Source organism: Papaver somniferum, chromosome 2, assembly GCF_003573695.1.
Source record: "Papaver somniferum cultivar HN1 chromosome 2, ASM357369v1, whole genome shotgun sequence".
NCBI lineage: Eukaryota > Viridiplantae > Streptophyta > Magnoliopsida > Ranunculales > Papaveraceae > Papaver > Papaver somniferum.
The window spans coordinates 83,770,451-83,792,524 of record NC_039359.1 but is presented as its reverse complement, the minus strand read 5'-3'; the positions used below and the strand labels follow the sequence as shown (position 1 = coordinate 83,792,524).

Sequence of the window (22,074 nt, the reverse complement as noted above, 5' to 3'; positions counted from 1 at the left end):
CTCTCAAAATAATTTATTATGGCTCAAAAATGGTTTACAAATGATGAGAAGAAGAGAAAATGGTGTAAACAGCTAATGTGCGACCCACAGGAAGCGTCACACAAGAACGATACATATGAAATGATGTAGTCTTGGGAAACTACGACCCACACTCCACTGTCGCTGTCACTGTTGAAGAACGGCAGTCTCTTACAGTCTATTGTTCTTCGTGTCCATATTCATGCAGCAGCAGAAACAGAGTTTTGTTAAACTCTGATTTCGTCTTCTCTAGCTCTCCCTAGCTCCCAAAACTCTCGACACCCCCTTCTATGTGACCCTAGGATGCTATTTATACACAACAGGAGCAACGAATCACTCACAATAACTCCACATAATTCTCATTTACTTGGAAAATATTTTTTTCATTTTCCTCACTGTCAGCCGAGATACGATCTTTTCCACCTCTTCTGCCTTCACAAATGAGCTGTAATACTTCCATAAATCACATACAAACTTTATAAGAGAAGATATCTTCCCCTGTTTGTCCACAAACTTTCCAAAATCGGCTCACAGTGCACCCGATAATATCTTCCCCTGTTTAACTTTGATTTCCTCCCACGGCTTATCTGGCCCATTTTGATCGATCAAATTGCTTACAATAGTCCTGTTTAGCTCTATCAAGTTAAGCCCAACTGATTCTTGGTATTGAATCTCTTTAGAAATCTTCCAAAATCAAATCGAAAATTCAACAGCGTCTGCATGCATGTTTCCCGCCATTTTGAATTTTCAAATCGTGAAGAAGGGTGTCCCCCTAACCACTGTTGGGCGTCCCCTTAGCAACTGGGGTGGCAACATCCTTTTTGGGGTGTAAATATCCATGGGGTGCCCTTATCCAACCAAGGGGTGCCTTTAGCAATTCTTCTGGGATATTTTTCGCACTTTTTTGGGGTTCCTCCGGGACATTTCCGGGGTACTTCCGGCACACTTCTGGGGCGCTTCCGGTATACCGTCAACGCAGCTCCAAACGCCGCATTTTTAACCAATTTCGCCGCAAAATCTTATTTTTCCAAAAACACCTATAAATAAATAAAACACCATAATAAGTACAAAAACGGGCACTAACAGTGTATACAAATGAGATATATTAGACACATAATTGCGTCTATCAAATACCCCCAAACTTATTATTTGCTAGTCCCGAGCAAATCAAAACTACAAAATAAAATCCTAACTCACTTTCGCAAGCATCGTCGATTGCATTTAGCATATGCAATAAGCCTTTAAACCCCTAGGTGTCCCTAGTGGCCGAGTTATAGTCTCGGGAGGGCTTACTAGAGATATACCCACAAAACCCTAATACTCCAGACCCTAGCTATCTACAACGAACCTTGGAAGGCACTAAAGAATCTCCTTGGTTGGCATACTTATTGACTACAAGAGGAAGTACCCTGATGCGAAATTCCAATTGATGTACACGAGTTTGCACTCAAGCATACTAAAATTCATATATAAGTGACAGAGCCCTACTCAGATAGTTTCACGATGGACATCATACTCGGAGTCAGACTAATCATATGGATAGATTAAGAGATGGATATAGAAAAAATATAGATGGTTTTGATGTTAACTAGGTGAACGATGTTTCTCATATCTGTCTGAAGGCCACTGCCAAAATAAACCTATCCTAAATGACTGAGATAGTCTGACTAATATCAAATCACTGGCATATACAGGGGAACCAGTGTTCGATAATCCTAACTCTAGGTCAACACAACTGGCATATACAAGGGTTCCAGTGGCCGACTTTATTGAATTTTATTCCATTTGGTCAAGTCTAAAACTTTTTTTTAATAATTTTTTTTTCTTTTCAATACTCAGTCACTCTATTTTACCCTAGAAGTGGTAACAACTTGAATCGTGAGCCCCACCTAATCGCCTAGAGAAACATAGTTTAAAAATAAAAATAGAAACAAAAATGAAAAGGACTCAACGAGATATGGCGAAACTATCATGTTATTTCTAACACCTGAGATCTGTGCTTTTATGAATAGACTCTTTAGATGTTTCCATCTAGTCAGATTGGTCCCTCAACTCCTAAAACCAAAATGCTTCCATCCACTTAGATTGGTTAGTGCCATCCTAAATAAGCATAAATTTCTAGGCTCTGGAGTTTATTTATTATGCAACTAAAAAGTTTCTCCCACACCCCCAAACTTAAACCTAACATTGTCCTCAATGTTCTAAAGATAAAATTAAAAACAGGAACAAGGAGAAACTGTTACCAATGAAGCAAAAGAGATAAGGAAAGATATTACCGTGTCGCAAGAATATTGGGTTACCTCCCAAGAAGTGCTAAGTTTAAAGTCTTCAGCCAGACATCGGAAGGAATTAGTCACCTCATAGAATCATATAGAAGTAGTCGGAATAACTGTGGGTCATCTGGATCAAAAAGTATTACCCACAAGAAGAGGAAACTGTAACAGACCAAAAAGATGTCGAACATACCCTTGTTTAAGACAACTACATCTAGTTGTGGCTCAGGTTCAGGTTCTATAACTGGGTCTAGATAACAGGTTTTCATCGGTTGGATTTCCTCAAAGCTAAGATCCGGTTCAGGTATTAGAGTCTGGAAAAACTCAACTAAGAACTTATAAGCACATAACAACAACCTGAATAAATGGGGATCCTCTAAGTCAATCAGATTTGAATCACACAGATAACCACAATGAAAGAGGTGGTCTTCCTTAAGAAAATGTGTCGACCCTAATATCCTAAAGTGATTAGGTTTAGTCTCAAAACTTAATAACCGACACATCTTAAAATCAAAAGTTCTCACAATTGGTTGAAAAGTTTTTGGTGGGAAAACAAAGTCAATCTTGGTATCATAGCCTGGGTTAACCACATCAATCATAGGATGGGTTTCTAACAACTGAGCTTCTTTCTGGACATCATTAGGTTCGGGAAAACGTGTATGAAGATAATCTTGTAAGATGGTTGAGGCACAAATGTCAAGTCCTATAGGAGGGTACTTTCTAAGAGTTAAAGCACACGGAGAATGATAATCACCCCCAAACTTAGAGTTTTCTGTGTCTCTAGAAAGACTAGTCACAACTTCCCTAATTTCTAGGTCATCAGAGTCCTGGAAATGGTCAATAGATTATTCTAAGTTGGGTTCATCCTCACTCATTTCTACGAGTTTATCATCTTCTAAGACTAGTGTTTCTAAATCGCTAGATTCTAAAACAGTATTCTCAGGGTAAAATCTTTCCTCTAAACCATCATCACAATCATATAAAGGATTATCATAGAAAGGCTCATAATATAAGGTTTTAATCATAGTTACCTCCTCCGATTCACTGATAAGTTCATCAAATAATGGATTGTCCAATACTCTGTAGGCTAAAGGATCATGAACTACATCGTCTAAAACGGTGGTATCTCTAGTCAGATCCACATCCTTTTGAATAGGTGAATAATCATTAAAATTATTGGGATCTGAACCAGAAATAAAATTATCATTATGAAGCTCAAATGGAGTAACTAGTTCCGGATCACTATGCCTACAAGTTAAGGGTGCACACGGTACGGTTCGGCTCGGTTCTTGCCGAGGCCGAGTACCTGTACCCCCCAGAGGTCGGTACTGAACTTTTGGGACCGGTACCGGTACCGTGTACCTCGGTTCCGGTACCATTCGGTTCCGGTCCGGGACCGGTACCAGTCGGTACCTTTTCAGCAAAAAACTATCTGCCACTCTGCCTTTTCTTTTACCTGTTTTTTACCTGTTTTTTCTATATAACAAATTCTCATTCAAAGCAGCAACTAATAAGTAGCAATATTACTAACAAACCAAACAAACAATGACTTGAAAATATGGAAAAAAACAGTAGCAGTAGCCACACTAAGTCTTGAAAATGAGAAAATATGGAAAAAAAAACAACTAGCAGTGCAGCTAGTGCTGCAGTAGTCTTGAATCTTGATCTTCTAATCCATGTCAGTAGCACTTGTGGTGTCATCAATGTTGATAGGACCAAGTAACGCTGCAAAAACAAATAATAGCAGTTAGTAACTATTAGACTATATCTATTACTGCCAAACACAAGTAATAATGTAATATGTTACCTTCTTCAACTTCAACATCATCATCTGGTATGTAATCAGATAGAAGATCAAGTTGTATTGGCTTCCTTAGCCAGCTTTGTGTGCAAAGCAATGCCTCAACTGTCCTTGTAGATAAAGAGCTTCTACAAGGACTTAAGACTCGCTTTCTTGTGCTAAAAGCAGACTCAGAGGCAACAGAAGACACAGGAATGGCTAATATGTCCTTAGCCATATGTCCAAGTATCTTATACTTTGTACTGTTGGTCTTCCACCAACCCAATAAGTCAAACTCCTCATCATCATCTTCTCCTACACCTTCTTCATACTCGTCAATGAAATATTTATCCAACTCTGTTTTTCCCTCATCATCATTTGGGATTTTCTTGAACCTCTTACTCCTTGACATCAACTCTTTCATACGACTTGGCCCTGCCACTGGTTTACTTACCACTTCTTTGGCTTGTCCCTGATAGAACTGCTTGACTCCTCCTCATGAACTGAATAGGCATCCTTATATTCTTCAAATAGAATCTTAAAATCCAACTTAACAAGCTTCATAACAGATTCAACCTTAGAAGAATTCTTCCCATACAAGAGCTCAAGAGAAAATTGTAGTCCTTTTTCTTTCTCTCTAGGATCCAACAACATGGCAAAAAAGGTTGTAGGGTTCATCTTTGCATAATCACCCCAATATTTGTTATACTTCTTAAACATTTTTCCAGCCATAGTAGCAATAAAAGGATCTTCATCTACATTATCTCTAAACTCAACTAGTTGCTCATATATGATAACTAATTGCCATAAGAAAGTGTTTGTTGTTACCTTAGTTGAGGCTGAAAATGCAACGGTGGCATCAAAGAATACTTTCAAACATTTGACAAGGCCTCTGGCAAAGATCCAGTCCTCTTCACATGGAGCAGGTTTCCTCACTACTACCTTCTTCTTCTTCTTTTGTGCCTTATTCTTCTTCCCTGTCACCTCAACTTCTTCTTGTTCTTCTTCACTAAATTCTTCTTCTTCACCAACATTAACATCAATATAAAAATCATTAGCATCAGGTAGATCTTTCTCACTCTGTTTTGGGTAATAAAACAACTGCCGATATTCCTTGTCATACCTTTCTAACCTAATAAATGCTTTTTCTAACACTTCTGCAGCCTGTAGCATCAAGAATGTGCTATTCCACCTAGTCTTAACATCTAATATCAATGTTACCTTAGACTCTATTCCAACTAATTTTGCACAACGCTTAAGCATAGCCAACCTAGATGGAGAACCCTTTATATACTTGATAACTGACCTGATTCTTGCAATTGATTTGTTGTAGACCCTCACAGCATCTTTTACCACAAGTGCAAGTACATGAGCTGCACAGCTTACCTGAAAAGGTGAATTCAAACAAGTATTAGATATTTTAACAAAACTAATAAACATAATCCTAAGTTAGAAAGTAAAAAAAATAATAAGTCATATTCATATACATATACATACATGCAAGTACTTAGCTCTCTCTTCTGCCCTTGTCTTTGAAACAATACTAGTCTTCAAATAATCCACTGCTACCTTGTTGGCACTCACATTATCCAAAGTGACAGTAAACACATCTTTAAGCTCCCAATCTGACAAACACTTCTCTAACATCTCACCAATGTCAATTCCTTTGTGACCACTAACCTCACAAAACATAATAATTCTCTTTTGATACTTCCACTGCTGATCAATAAAGTGAACTGTTACACAGATGTAGTTGAAATTGTTTGGTGAAGTCCATGTGTCTGTTGTCAAACTAACCCTCTGCTTGGTTGACTTGAAGTAATTTTTCAACTTTTCTTTCTCTAATACATACATGTCTAATAAACATCTATAAATAGTCATTCTACTTGGCACAACAAATTTAGGCTCTAAGACATGCATCATTCTCCTAAAACCTTCACCCTAAACTGCTCTAAATGACATCTCATCAATTATAATAAATTCAACAACTGCCCTTTTACATTTCTCTTGACTGAAAATAGTAGAGACTAACTGACCTTCATTCTCACCCAGTTCTGCAGGATTTAATGTCAGAGTTTGTTGTCCTTTTGGCTTTGGCTTGTTAGGATTCTGCTTGCATATGTTGAAGTGCTTCCACATTCCACTTGTACCATTCTTTCCAGTATGATCCTTTATCACCTTCTTGCAGTAATTGCATCCAGCATCTTGAACATTCAACCTCTTGAAATGATTCCAAATGTCAGAAGTTATCTTACCACCCATACATGTAGAAGTAGCTTCTACATCTACTGTTGTTGTCTCTGGATGTGCTGCTTCATTTGTTGGTTGGATTGAGGATCCAGCAATTGCATCTGTGGCAGTGGTAGGTGTAGCAGTTGTAGGTGTAGGGGTATCTGTTCCATGAGCTTGACTTGATTCATCCATGCCAGCTTATCAATGAGAAAACAAATTTAAGTGCTGAAAAATTTAAAAAGAACTGAAATGAAATAAGAAATGAAATAAGAACTGAAATGAAACTGAAATGAAATAAAAAATGAAATAAGAACTGAAATGAAACTGAAATGAAATAAGAAATGAAATAAGAACTGAAATGAAAAATGAAATAAGAAATGAAATGAAACTGAAATGAAATAAGAAATGAAATAAGAACTCAACTGAAAAATTAAATAAGAAACTTGATCCATTCCATACTTATAAAATGAAGAAGAAATAAGAACTTCATAACTGGACATTGTTCAAGGAGCATTGAGCTCTGTTATAAAAAATAAGAACTGGACATTGTTCTAAGCATAACTGCATAAGTTCTAAGCATAATTTCATTAAGCATAACTGCATAAGTTACAAATTCTAAGCATTATTTATGTGAGCTCTGTTATGATTAGGATTGCTGGGGCATCTTTTAAAGTGCTTCCACAAGGCAGAAGTTCCATTTCTGAATATGTTAGCCCTAGTCCTTCCACAATAGTTGCAAGTGGCTTCTTCAACATTTCTCCGAGTGAAATGGCGCCATATTTCCATCACTGACAAGAGAAAAGACTTTTAATGATAACAAAAATTATTAAAAGATGTACTATGTTGTAATGGATGGTAAAGATAAATGTTAAAAGGGTTCTTTGCTCAAAATTCATATAAAACTTAATTTCACATGTAAGTATAAAGAGTCATTTCAAGTGACAGCTAACATTGGTCGATTGAGGTATAGACCAGGTAGTTGAAACCTTAAAAATATGATCAATATAATGGGGTTTTAAAGTATAGCCAAGGCAGGAGAAAAGCATGACTCGGATTTCATGGAAGGCAGATAATTATCACAAGCCAAATTATAAGTATGACTTAAGGCAGGAGATCTAATAGCATTTGAGCGAACATCATAATTCCCAACAACATGGGAGTTTGCATAATGACAACAAAAATTACTCAAAACTGAGTATGCAGCATAGAAATTCAAGGAGCATTGAGATAAAATTTAGACAAAACATCATAAAGTTAAAAACTGAAAACAATAAAATTAATTAAAAAAATTATAAAAAGCCTAAAGAAATAAAAACTACCTTAATGGGTTTCGTTCAGCTTCTTCCTTGAATCCTTTCCCTTCGTCTTCTTCCTGACGTGATTGATAACTTACCCTGTGAAACTGAAACCCTAAATTAAATTAATCAAAAGTCCTAGGATCATCCAGAACTCGACTTCATATAGAAATCCATAGTCCTAGGATTAAAATTGGAGAAGAAAAAAAGCAAAAAAAGTAAAAAACTTACACAAATCAAATCATTGAAATCACTGACTTTTTCTCCTTCTTCTTCTGGATCGAGAGGTGTTGTTCTTGTTCAGTGTTCCGTGTTCACTGATTAATGGAGTTCACTTTCAGACTTCAGAGAATCAGAGACTATATCAGTCTCTCAGAGGGAAGACCGGAAGAGTCGAAGACGAAGAAGGAAAAGAAAAACGAATATGATAAACCCTATCGTTAAGGTAGTATATATACCCCCCCCCCCTAATCTAACGGTTGTATTTGTTCAGTACCCCTAAATCTAATGGCTACGAATGGTCGGTTCTTTCGGTCAGGACAGTACGGGACTTATACAGGACCGTGTACCTGTACCTCATCAGCCTCGGTTCCTATTTTATGGACCGGTACCTGTACCCCGTTCCTCGGTTCGGGACAAATATCGGCTCGGTTCCGCCGGTTCCGGGACGGTTCCTCGGTCCAGGTCGGTTCCTGTGCACCCTTACTACAAATGTATGATTCTTCATCAATATTATCTTCATCATAATCATCATGAACCTCATCTAAAGTAGTGTCTTTTATTCTAACCTCGTCCTCTAGATTGGGCAAATATTCACTATTGATATCAAGGGTAGAATTGGAAACACTATTTTGGAAATTTAGATTATTTCGAGCAGCATTAGCTAACTGTTCATTTTCTGCCTCTAGACGTGCCTGAATTTCACTGAGAATAACACTTATACGTTCACCACTCTCGTTTATCATCTCAGAATATCGTGTACACTCTTCTTTTGAACTATTCATTGCAACTAAACGTTTATACGTCCTTTCAATCCGTTGTTGGGTCTCTTCTAGAGATGGAACAGGTTCAGAAATATCATAATCAGGACTAGTTTCCAAAAACGAGTAACCAGTACTACGGTGTTCCTGATTTTCTTGCTCGTAAGACCAATTCGCGTGTTGATAGTAATTGGGCTCACCATGGTATGAACCATAACCTTGAAAAGTTTGGCATTCCCAACTACTATTCCCACCATGGTCATAGAAAGGATGATGTCCATATTCAAATTCAGGTTGATACTCATTGTATTGGCTTCTATCATACCAGTTCGACATTCTTAATTGCAAGGGAATTCTACACAATCACAAACAAGGATGACTCGACCAAATCAAACCTATAGAATCTAGCAAACAAAAAGCATGATGGCTCCACTTAGATTGTTTTCTATACCATCTTATATTCCTTCGAAAAGGAATTCGTTACAATTTGAGCACACCCTTCTGGAATCAATCCGAGCTAATGTAAGTTGAATCGAGGCGAGGGAAGCTCAGTGGAGCTTTGATACCCAAGGCCTCACCGCTATCACAAGGCGGCGCAATCACGCATTCAACTCACAGAAACCATCATGAACTTCGAAGTATGCTAAAAGAGTAACCAATATTTTTCGAACGACTTTCCTACTAAGCTCGTTACCCTATAGGTCTCGTTCTAGTCAAAATTTTAAGCTTAGGTTCGCGTTTGGTTTCGTTTTCCTAAAGTGGGCAAGAAGAGAGCGGTGATGAAATGCGAACCCTTATCTTGTATTGTCCAGGCCTTTCCCTTTACTAGGAATTTATAAACAATCCAAATTCGTCCTCAATCAATGAATCACCTTAAGGAATACAGTAACTCGCTTACAGGAGATTCGCGAGTGTTTCGATGGACTTACCTCCCGTACCAGACGGGGGATGAACCGTTGAAGTCGACTCGGGCCACGACTCCTATATCATGTACGAACCCGAGGGGCCGAGACGATATTGTAATCGTCGTCCTTCCCTGCAAATAGTTTATATTTAATTATTATTTTTTATATAACCCTTCCGTTGGGTTTAAAATTAAAATAAATTGTCCAAAGTCCAGTCCAATGAAAAGAAATACAAAAAAAAATAATAATAATTACAAAAAAAAAATGGAAAGTCTCTAAAAAAAATAATTCTCTCTTTTTTTTTCCCTCTCTTTTTTCTTTATTTTTTTGCTTTGTCTTTTTTCCTTCTCTTTTAGCTTTAAGCTTTGATTCCAAGGTTTTTAGTATCCAACTTAAAACCTTTAATACAAAGACACAACCAAAGAGACGTAAAAAGAACAAATGGAATAATAAAAAATAATACAAACCTAAAAATTCTACCTAAGCACAAATCCGCGTCGGCGGCGCCAAAATGATTAATGATTTTTTTGTGGGTCGTTGTTGTAGTAAATAAGATTCGAACTCAAAGATTAAATTTAAACCTAAAACTCTCGGACTTGTGAAGATTAAATTTAAAGATTTAATAAAATTATATACAAAATTATTAACAATGGGTGCGAGAGGTAACCAAGACACTAGATTCCACTATTATGAAAAATTGAATGATAAATGTTTCAAAACTCTATTCAATTCTTAAGTACTCTTTTATCTTTAATTCACTATTAATCATACAGATTCTAAAACATTATTTGTAAACCTTAAGCATAGATTATCAAGAGATTAAACCAAGCATAACTTATCAACTGAATAACAAATAATTAAGACAATCATTCAAACAATTCAAAACTCTGCAAAAGCAGCGATTAGGTGAATTATATAATTAAATGAAATAATTACCCATTTATGTTGCGTAAATAGCTTCCTCCATTGCCTTGGTTACGATGGAATTAGATCATCATAGTATAAATGCTCTCAAAATAATTTATTATGGCTCAAAAATGGTTTACAAATGATGAGAAGAAGAGAAAATGGTGTAAACAGCTAATGTGCGACCCACAGGAAGCGTCACACAAGAACGATACATATGAAATGTTGTAGTCTTGGGAAACTACGACCCACACTCCACTGTCGCTGTCACTGTTGAAGAACGACAGTCTCTTACAATCTATTGTTCTTCGTGTTCATCTTCATGCAGCAGCAGAAACAGAGTTTTGTTAAACTCTGATTTCGTCTTCTCTAGATCTCCCTAGCTCCCAAAACTCTCGACACCCCCTTCTATGAGACCCTAGGATGCTATTTATACACAACAGGAGCAACGAGTCACTCATAATAACACCACATAATTCTCATTTACTCGGAAAATTTTTTTTTCATTTTCTTTACTGTAAGCCAAGATACAATATTTTCCACCTCTTCTGCCTTCGCAAATGAGCTGTAATACTTCCATAAGTCACATACAAACTTTATAAGAGAATATATATTCCCCTGTTTTTCCACAAACTTTCCAAAATCGTCTCACAGTGCACCCGATAATATCTTCCCCTGTTTAACTTTGATTTCCTCCCACGGCTTATCTGGCCCATTTTGATCGATCAAATTGCTTACAATAGCCCTGTTTAGCTCTATCAAGTTAAGCCCAACTGATTCTTGGTATTGAATCTCTTTAGAAATCTTCCAAAATCAAATCGAAAATTCAACAGCGTCTGCATGTATGTTTCCCGCCATTTTGAATTTTCAAATCGTGAAGAAGGGTGTCCCCCTAACCACTGCTAGGTGTCCCCTTAGCAACTGGGGTGGAAACATCCTTTTTGGGGTGTAAATATCCATGGGGTGCCCTTATCCAACCAAGGGGTGCCTTTAGCAATTCTTCTGGGATATTTTCCGCACTTTTTTGGGGTTCCTCCGGGACATTTCCGGGGTACTTCCGGCACACTTTTGGGGCGCTTCCGGTATACCGTCAACGGAGCTCCAAACGCCGCATTTTTAACCAATTTCGCCGCAAAACCTTATTTTTCCAAAAATACCTATAAATAAATAAAACATCATAATAAGTACAAAAACAGACACTAACAGTATATACAAATTAGATGTATTAGACATATAAATGCGTCTATCACTTGGCGCCCATTCCCATGTTGGTTTTGGCAAGGTTTAGACATTGTGAATTGAAGCGCCTTCTGCTTGTGAAGTCTGAAATCAAGGAGCTTGGGAAAAAAAAGGGAGGTAAATAGAGATGTCAAGCGTGAGAACTTCAGGCTTCAGCATGAGGCATACCATATTGCTCGGCAAGATGAACCATCGGACCGCACGCCATTAGTGATCCAGCGAGCGCTTGACGAAGCTGCTACCGCCCGTGACGCGGCTAATCAATTATTCGCGGATTTATTAGTCTTAAAAGAAGAAGCAGGTTTGTTGTGGAAGCTTCGGTTAAATCATCAGGACAAAGCTCGTAAAGAGTACGATGATCATGAGGACACTCTTTCGCTTGCTTGTGAAGCCAAGGTTGAGGGTAAACTTATTCAGGACATCCATCATTTAGTGCATGAAGCTGATCAGGATCTTCGCTTGGCTACTGCTCAGTGTGATGACTGGAGTTTGATGGTGGAAGCTTTGGATGCGGACATTGCTAGTTGTCAGGCATTAATGGATGATTAGGTTGCATGTCCTTCTATAGGGTTGTCTTTTTATTGACGCTTGGTTATCCTTTTATGTTTGTTCTGAATCAGTATGAATAGGTTTTTCTTTTTGAGTTGGAGTGTTGTTTTCTTCCCTCTTTCTTCTCTCTCTCTTTTTTTTTTGCGTGAGGAGAGTATGCGTACTCCCTCCCTATTTTGTTAGTGGGTTACCACTGGTAAAAGAAGGTTGACACCCTAGTAAAACACGCTTGGTCCCTCGTCTCTTTATTGAAAAGGTATTGGTTGAGGCGAGCGTTAGTAAAACGCGCCTACTTCCCCCCTCTTTTGTAAGGATGTTGGGCGTTAGTAAAACGTGCCTATGCCCCTCCTCTCTTTTTTTTGAAAGGATGTTGTTGGGGAGGGTGTTAGTGAAGCGCGCCTACTCCCCCTCTCCCCCCCCCCCCCTATTTTTGAAAGGGTGTTGGTGGGGTGGATGTTAGTAAAACGCGCCTACTTCCCCCTTCTTTGGTGAATGGGTCTTGGGTGCGGTGGGCATTAGTAAAACGCGCCTACTCCCCCCTCTTTAGTGAATGGGTTTTGGGTGGGGTGGGTGTTAGTAAAACGCGCTTACTCCCCCTCTTTAGTGAATGGGTTTTGGGTGGGGTGGGCGTTAATAAAACGCGCCTACTCCCCCTCTTTAGTGAATGATTCTTGAGTGGGGTGGGCGTTAGTAAAACGCGCCTACTCTCCCCTCTTTAGTGAATGGGTTTTGGGTGGGGTGAGCGTGTAAAAGGCTCCTACTCCCTCCTCTTTAGTGAATGGGTCTTGGGTGGGGTGGGCGTTAGTAAAACGCGCCTACTCACCCCTCTTTAGTGAGTGGGTCTTGGGTGGGGTGGGCGTTAGTAAAACGCGCCTATCCCCCCCCCCCCCCCTTAATTATTGAAAGGTTCAGTCTGTCAGTCGATCGGGCGCCTTTGGCTACCTGAGACCTTTTGTGAATTTGTCGGTCGATCGGGCGCGTTTGGCTGCCTGAGACCTTTTGTGAGTTTGTCAGTTGATCGGGCGCCTTTGGGTTCGGAAGACCTTTTGTGAATTTGTCAGTCAATCAGGCGCCTTTGGATGCCTAAGACCTTTTGTGAATTTGTCAGTCAATCGAGCGCCTTTGGCTTCCTGAGACCTTTTGTGAATTTGTCAGTCAATCGGGCGTCTTTGGCTATCCGAGACCTTTGGTAAATTTTTCAGTCAAATGGGCGCCTTTGGCTGTCTGAGACCTTTTGTGAATTTGTCAGTTAATCAGGCGCCTTTGGCTACCTGAAACCTTTTGTGAATTTGTCAGTCAATCAGGCGCCTTTGGATGCCTGGACCTTCTGTGAATTTGTCAGTCAATCGGGCGCCTTTGGATGCCCTGAGACCTTTTGTAGATTCACCATTTTAACAAACTTACTTTTATTGCTCTGGATAGATGTTTACATGATGTGACTTATGCGCAAAAAATTTTAAGCCACTTGCCATTGATAGGCGTTTTGACTTTTGTTCTGTTCATGCGTCTGAGCTTGTAGTATCCGCTTTCTGTCACTTTCCTTATCATGAAGAGGCCTTTCCAATTCGCAGTGAACTTCCCAGCACTGGAGTTTCTTTGGACGTGAGGGGCAATTTTAAGACCAATTCGTCCACCTTGAATGTCCTTTTCTTTACGCTCTAGTTATAGTAATTAGCTGGCGCTTTCTATAAGCTTCTGCGAATCTCTCTGCTCGTGTTCTCCTCTCTTGTAATGTGTCTAATTGAGCTAAGCGGCTTATTTCATCGGGTGTAGTGTGGCTATCCAATGTTATTCTTGCAGAAGGGATCTCTATTTATGCAGGTAGTATTGCATCTTCTCCATAGACTAGTGAATAAGGTGATACTCTTGTGGAGCTGCGCTTTGAGATCTTATATGCCCAGAGTGCCAATGGAAGTTGCTCGTGACATTCCCTATGATGATCATGCACTGTTCTGCTAAGGATGCGGATGAGCGTTTTGTTTGTTGCTTCCGCCTGCCCATTCCCTCTAGGATATTAAGGAGTTGACGTGTGGAACCTTGTGTTGTATTGACGGAGCAAGTCGATCACGTCCTTGTTTACAAATGACTTTGCGTTATCTTCTCTAATTATCATGGGCGCACCGAATATGCATATGATGTACTCCTTGATAAACGCGTCTATTGTAGCTCATGCGTAATCTTTGAGGGATATTGCTTCAACCCACTTGGACGCGTACTCCGTCGATGTTATTATGTATTTGTGACGCTTTGAGGACGTTGGGTTGATGGGTCCTACGAGATCAAGTCCCCAACTATGGAACGGCCAGGGTGTTACTATGCTACGTAGCAGGGTATGAGGTGCTTGGATCATATTTCCATGAGTCTGTAAGTGTAAGCATTTTCGGACGTGTTCCGCGGTATCACTCTCCATAGTTGGCCAGTAGAAGCATCCTTCGTATAGCTGTAGGAATAGTTTCCGCATCCTTGGTGTTCCGCATCGTGGGACCGGGTCATGACTTCTACCGCTTATTGATTTGACAGACACCGTAATGCGGCATTACCATAGCTTCTGCTATAAAGGACGCCCTCGTGTATGAATAAACGCGTCGCTTTCCTTTGGACTTTAAGGGCCGCCTGTCTTTCGCTCGGTAATCTCCCGTGCTGGATGAAATCGAAGTAGGGTTTCCTTTTCTTAGATGGTGCAGACTTTCGCCGGTTGTGGTGGTGCTTGGCAATTGGAGCAGCTGTCTTGGAGCGCTGATGCTTGAGCCTACATGCTTGGCTAGTACACGCCCTTCCTATGAAGTTTTCCGCAGAGGTAAACAGCGCCAGTTTGTCCACACGTTTTCGCGTGCAGTTCCTGGAGCAACTTCTCAGCTTCCCTTTTATTCACACACCTCGCAAGAGATCCTCCAGCTGCCCTGTAATACAAGGCTCCTTGGATCACGATGAATTTTTTCAAGTCTTGGATGGGTATCACTCGTCCCTCGTCCATCCGGGTCAGATCATCGATATACACTAGTCTCCAATCATCTGCTTCTTCGAAGGACAAGTCTTCTTTCCAAGTGCTGGGTAACTCCTTTCTCTTTATTGTGACGGTACCCTCTTCTTCTCCGTTCAATTGAACTTTGCTTTCCAGGGTCGCCAAAGCGTCTATGTGCTTGTTTCCACCCCTGCCGGTGTGATCCAAGGTCAACTCTGTTTGGTTCATCAATCTTTGGGCCTCCGCCCGGTAGGGCGTTAAATGCGGCTCTTTGACATGAAAGTCACCGTTTACTTGGTTTGTCACGAGTCTTGAATCACCTTTGACTTCCACGCTTCTCAGATTGAGATCATTAGCCATTCGCAGTCCCAAAATCAAAGCTTCATATTCCGCGACATTTTTACTGCATGGGAAGTCCAATTTAAACAAGTACGAAAGCAGCTCTCCTTGTGGCGCTTCGAATACCACCCCGTCTCCTCCAACAGTACCATATGATGACCCGTCGAAAAATATGGTTCAAGTCTTGTCAATGTCGGCGGTCGCCACTTCTCCAGGTATATATTCAGGTACCGCATCATCACCTTCTCCCGGGAACATAGCCATGAGATCGGTTATTGCTTGTCCTCTCACCGCATTCGGGCATTGATATTTGAGCTCGAATTCTGATATTTGTAGCAGCCATCGGGCGGTCCTTCCTATTAGGACAGGTTTTGAGGCTAGATAAGCTATGGGGTTCGCCGCCGCCACCACAATAGTCTCATGTGTCAAAAGGTAAGGCCTCAACTTCTGTGTTGCATACATGAACGCTAAACACGCATGCTCTATGCGCGGATACCTTAATTATGCATCTCGTAGAACCCGACTAACATAATAGATAGGTGACAGTTCGTCTCCTCCCATGTCTTGCGCGAGGATCGCGCCTATTGCCGAATTAGTGAAAGATGTATAGAGGTAGAGTGGGATTCCTCGTATTGGGGGCTTAAGGATTCTGGGAATAATAAGGCATTTCTTTAGCTTCTAGAACACGACGTATTGTGCTTCCCCCCACATGAAGGGTGTGTCTTTTTTCAGGAGAGGAAGGAACGCGGTCATCAGCTGTGCCAAACCGGGAACGAAACCCCGTATGTACGATATCCGCTCTATGAAAGCTTGTAATTATTTGGTGTTAGATGGCGGTCCATCGTTGTGATCTCCTCTACTTTGCGCGGATCCACTTGGATTCCTTTGTTAGTTACTATGAAGCCTATGAACTTCCCCGATGTCACTCTGAAGGCGCACTTGAGGGGGTTCATTTTGAGTTTGAATTTTCTGCACCTCTTGAAGGCTGTTTTCAGGTGAGAGATATGGTCTTCAGCTTCTTGCGTCTGGACCACGATGTCGTCGACATACACCTCCACCGTCTGGTGCAATAATTCGTGGAAAATGGAAGTCATGGCCCGCTGGTATGTGGCGCCGGCATTTTTCAATACAAATGGCATTACCACATAATAGAAATTGTCATACGGGGTTTGGAAGGTGGTTTTCTTGGCGTCTGAGGGATCCATCTTTACTTGGTTGTATCCGCTGAAGCCATCCATAAAGTAATACCTCCCCTTTATCCCTGTCACGACCAGCGTCATATCGATGTTTGGTAGCGGGAAGTCGTCCTTCGGGAAAGCTCGATTCAGGTCTCTATAATCCACACAGCACCTGACTTTCCCATTCTTCTTGGTTAAGGGTACAATGTTTGCTATCCAGGTAGGGTGCTAGATGGGCTTGATAAACTTGGCTTTAAGTAGTCGTTCCACTTCTTCCTTTATCGCGAGAGAAGTGGCTCTGGGGAATTCCTTGCTCTTCTGTTTCACAAGATTGAATTCAGGTGATACTCCGAGATTATGTACCACGAGGTCGCTGTCCAGACCCGGACATTTCGTCATAATCGCAGGCGAACACATCCTTGTAATCTTTAAGTAGCGTGATCAAGGTTTTCCTTTCTTCTCTGTCTAAAATCTTGCTTATAATGATAAGGCGCTTATCTCCTTGTGTCCCTATGTCAACTTCCTCCATTTCATCCGTAGTGAGGTCTTCAGGTGTTCGTTCTTCGACACCCTTGGTGATAGTATCTACCGATTAGTTTCGTAGCTCCTCATCGTCCATCGTGATGTAAGGAAGCTCGGACAGGCTCTGTTCGGCGCTTTCATCGGGAGTTTCCTCTTCGTTCATTGGTATGTCGGCGTAATCTTGTGTGCTCGCGGATGCTCCCTTGGTTAATTGCTATAAGCGGTACACATGTCCCTCATTCGGCTTGGAGAAACGTTGAAAACCGGGATGCTCACCTTGCTTAATTTTTTTTCTCTGTTGGAAACACCAGTCTTGACGGGCTAAATACAGACTTGGTTGGCTCTGATCTCTCTTCTTCCCCCCACTTCGGTAATGGGATGAGCTGCACTTCTGGCATTTCGTCTTCCTTTTTGGGCTCATCATAGAAGATTGCGTCTGCCATGTATGCTTCTTCTGGATCGAGGGGGTTACTCGTAGCGGGGATCTGGTATTGCTTTACACCTATATTAGTCTTTAGGCACTGGTGGTATGTCGACACGACCACCTTGTGATTAAGTAACCATTCTCGCCCTAGTAATACGTGGAACATAGTGTCATCCTCCTGTACGTGAAACGGTGTTCGCCCTCGGCTGGGACCAACCTTCATGACCAAGCTGACGATTCCAATAGTTGTCTGAACGTGGCCTCCGAACTCTTTCACTGTTGTAGATCGCATTCTTATGGAAGACCGTTGCACGCCTAGGACTTCTAGTGTGTCTAGTGAAATTAGGTTGAAGGACACGCCTTCGTCGATGAGAGCTCTTTTTAGCGGTTTCTTGTTGATGTGCACTGTGAGATACGAAGGTCTGAGGTGTTCTCCCGGATAACAGATATCTTCGTTTGTGAATACGATCACTTCCTTGGGGAGAAGACCACAGGGCCTTCCTGCCGCTATAGCGGCTATAGCCTTGGATGCTTCTTTAATTTGGTCTTCGCTGAAACCAAGGGAGTCGAAGAATTGTTGAGCTAACATCGTTTTAGTGAACTGTTCAGCCACACTGTCTATGTTTGGGAACGCCGGGTTTTCCATCTCGGCTTCGCACACTTCTTCCTTCTCATCATCCGACGGATTCAAAACATCCCCGCTCAGATCGTGGGAGAACATCATGATTTCGTGTTGGGTCGTTTTGCCACCTTCTAGATGTTCATCTCAATCTCGCATATGTTCAACTTTTTCTGGAACATCCTCCGAAGGTTGAAGCAGTCAATCGTAGGATGTTGTACCCTGCTGTAGTAATAACAATACCTGGCATCATTTGTGTCAACATTACTGGGGTCTGTCTTCGTCGGTGGCAGTTGGATTTTCTTGTTTGCTATCCACTGTTCTAATAATCCCACAATTTTTTTTTTGTTGCAGGGAAAGGGCGGTGGAAGTGTCTGTGTTCCCCAACCCTCTCGGCTGTTATTTGCACGGATATTTCTGGGCGCGGTTGATACAGTGTTTACCGAATTTCTCCAGATGTAGTTTGAGTTTTTCTCCTCGATACAGTCGGCGATTCTTGCGGCTGCCTCCTCTAACTCGACAAATGTGGGGAAGCGGAAGTTGACCAAACTTTTCTTAAAGGATGGAGTCATTCCTCGTACGCAAATTTCCACTAGCGCTTCTTCCCTGACATCCTCATGGTAGTCGAGGGTGAGCAGGTGGAACCTGGCGACGTATTTTCCTATGTCCTCGCCTGAGCGTTGGTTGCACTTACTCAAGTCTATTGTTGTAACTTTCCTCTTTGCTGAGTAGAATTTTCTGAGGAAGAGTGTGAACATGGTCGACCATGAACTGATGCTTCCCTACTTCAGGTTATCGTACCAAGTGAATGTTGTATCAGTTAGCGACTTTGGGAACTCTCTCAGACATAGTTTCCCATCAGTTGCGCGATCATTCATAGCGGATAGGAACCGACTGAGGTGCTCCCTTGCATTGCCTTGACCATTATAGACCTTGAATTTAGATGAGGTGTAGTCCTCGGGGTACTGATATTCTGTTATTTCAGAGGAATAAGGACTCGCCATGAAGTTGTAATTGTCTTTCTTTACGACTCTATAATTCGCCTCTAAGTATGTTTCAATCGCCTCTTGCGTCATAGATACAGGTTCTTCCTCTTTTTCCTCCGCGTTCTCCGTTGTTTCTTTGGCGCTCTTTTCAGCATTGGCTACCTTCATGAGTTTTCTTAGTTCTTGTTCCCTGCGTACGTGGTGTTAGAGCATTGCTCGGTCGAACTCGCATGCGTTGCTATCTCAAGCATGTTTGTCAATGTTAGTGATCGAAACTATAAGTCTTGATTTCTAGTCTATTATAGGTAAGTCTCGGACTAGGATAGAAAGTGTAGTTTAGCTCAAGGACTTCATGGCGATTCATCATACAAGTAGAAGAACTACTCAAGGAATCGGTGGAACTTCTCGACAAAAAGGTACGTGAAGACTTGAACTTATCTATCACTCAAAAGTCTATCTACTCTATCTCCTACTCTTTGAGACAAGAAGTCGTATGCTATATATATATAGACTTGGATTATATAAATTTGGTATTTTGAGCCGAGTATACCTCGCCTATCTATATCTCGAAATATGTGTTGGTAAGCTTTTCGCTTCGATCAAGTTTATCTTTACCATGTGACGGAAGTCATGATATGTTTCAATCATCTTGGAAATTGCTTTGACGAGAAATGGTGTAAAAACTATATAACATCCTCTAAGAATATTTCAGTGATTGAAATGAGAGTTTAAATTACATAACCAATGGTGGAAATAAGCATTGTTGTGGAAAAACATTTATGTACAAGTCATATTCCTTGAACCAAAGTTTGCGAACTTTGTTGATCAAGAAAACCGGAAGAATGGCGTGAGCCAAGTCCGTGAAATCAGTCCGCAAACTTCCAAAATTCTCAAACCCGAGAATTTCTGCTAGAGTTGAAAAACTACTTGCGTGAAGCTAAGTTCACGAACCCAGTCCGCGAACCGGCGAAGTTCTCATACCCGAGAATTTCTGCTGGAGTTTGTAAACTCTGCCCGGTAACTTAAGTCCGCGAACCTAGTCTGCGAACTTGAGAAGGTTATATATCTGAAAATGATTTCTGAACTTCAACTTAAAAAGACTAAGGAATGCAGTTTGCAAACCGTGGCTATAAAAGTTCATGAACCGATTCAAGTGAATCAAATCATCTTTGCTTCAACTGTGTTTTGTGTAGTACATAAGATTTCCTTGCAATTGAACAAATATCTAACTAGTTCATTTGAAGTCAGTTGAACTAGTTATGGTGAAGAAAAACATGGTTGATATGAAACGCTCATACGGATAACCTTTTGGTTAACTATTGTTGAAACAACAAGTGCATACGTTTGGGTACGGTTAACAAACCTAGAACCGTGCATTGTCAAGTGTGTGTAACAAACTAAGTTTTCGATCTAACGGTTGAGAAATATTAGCTTGAATCTAAATCAGGTTTTCATCTAACGGTGAATATTGAATGCTTTGTTACTAAGCTAACATTGATTGCAAACCCTGATTTGAAATACTATATAAAGGAGACATCTATTATTTTGCAAAACTAATCCCCACACCTTACGTGTGATACTAGTTTGCGTGCTAGAGTCGATTCTCCTTTAACCTTTAGTTTTCTTCTTCTAAAACCAGGTTAACGACTTAAATGCTTCATTGGGATTTTGAAGCCAGACCGATACTACTTTTATCGTAGTTGTGTGATCTGATCTTGCATCTTCTATCGTACGATTACAATCATATTGATTGGCTTGATATTGATATCTCTGATAGGCAAGATATAAAAAGTAATCACAAACATATTCGTCTCATTGTTTGTGATTCCGCAACATCTTGTTTCGCTACCAAATGATTAAGATTTTTGTGAGTTGATTGATAACTCTAGGATGTTCTTCGGGAATATAAGACCGGATTATCAATTGGTTCCTGTTCACCTTGATTATTATCAAAATACGGAACAAAACCTTTAGGGTTTATTTGTGGGAGCCAGATTGATTCTTTGATAGACTTGTCTGTGTGAGACAGATTTGTTTATTGTCAAAGCCTGCGATTTTGGGTCGTAGCAACTCTTAGTTGTGGGTGAGATCAGCTAAGGGAATCAAGTTTGCGGTATCTTGATGGGATCAGAGGCGTAGAAGCGTAACTGTACCTTGGATCAGTGGGAGATTGATTGGGGTTCAACTACAGTCCAATCCGAAGTTAAATTGGAGTAGGCTAGTGTATGTAGCGGCGTAATACAGTGTGTGTTTAATCTGGACTAGGTCCCGGGGTTTTTCTGCATTTGAGGTTTCCTCGTTAACAAAATTTCTGGTGTATGTGTTATTTCTATTTCCACATTATATTTGTTTATATAATTGAAATAATACAGGTTGTGCGTTTGAATCAATTGGAAATTCGACCTTCAGTTGTTGATTGATATTGATTGATCCTTGGATATTGGTCTTTGGTACCATCCAAGTTATTCCTTGTGTTTGATTAAAGACTCGTTGATTTCTATTAGCTTGAGTAAATAAAAACAAGATAGAGATATTAACTCCTTGAGACACTTTTACCTAGATTGAGTCTGACTGTCTAGTTGATTCTCTAGAAAGTATTTCGGAGTTAGTCCATACAGATTGCTAAGACAAAAATTGGGTGGTGGTGTTAGACCCCTACTTTTTCAATTGGTATCAGAGCAGGCAAACATGTTCAAGACCTCAAAAGTATGTGTTTGTAGCGATCTGACCGATCTGACTATATGGACCATAAAGTCTCAATTGACGCTTCACAAAGTTTAAAAACCAACCGTAGATAAAAGCCTGATAAACTGGCTACTCTTCAAAAAGGGTTGGATGAACAAATACTGATCAACTCTGGCCTTGTT

General features: G+C 40.6%; 1 protein-coding gene across 1 annotated transcript; it reads right to left on the bottom strand.

Moving 5' to 3' along the window:
* Positions 1–14,938: 14,938 nt before the first annotated feature.
* LOC113351515 lies at positions 14,939–15,821 on the bottom strand. The gene is made up of 2 exons (XM_026595484.1): positions 15,721–15,821; positions 14,939–15,542 (listed from the first exon to the last, which is right to left on the bottom strand). The coding sequence occupies exons 1-2, from the start codon at positions 15,819–15,821 to the stop codon at positions 14,939–14,941; spliced, it is 705 nt and encodes a 234-aa protein (XP_026451269.1).
* Between the last annotated feature and the right edge of the window lie 6,253 nt (positions 15,822–22,074).

Bases quoted from the DNA above. Each gene is read 5' to 3' on its own strand.
- LOC113351515 (XM_026595484.1), bottom strand. From the start codon at position 15,821: ATGGCTGCTACAAATATCAGAATTCGAGCTCAAATATCAATGCCCGAA. The intron at 15,543-15,720 runs GTGATGATGCGG...CTTCCCATGCAG, and splicing joins GGCTATGTTCCCGGGAGAAG to TAAAAATGTCGCGGAATATG.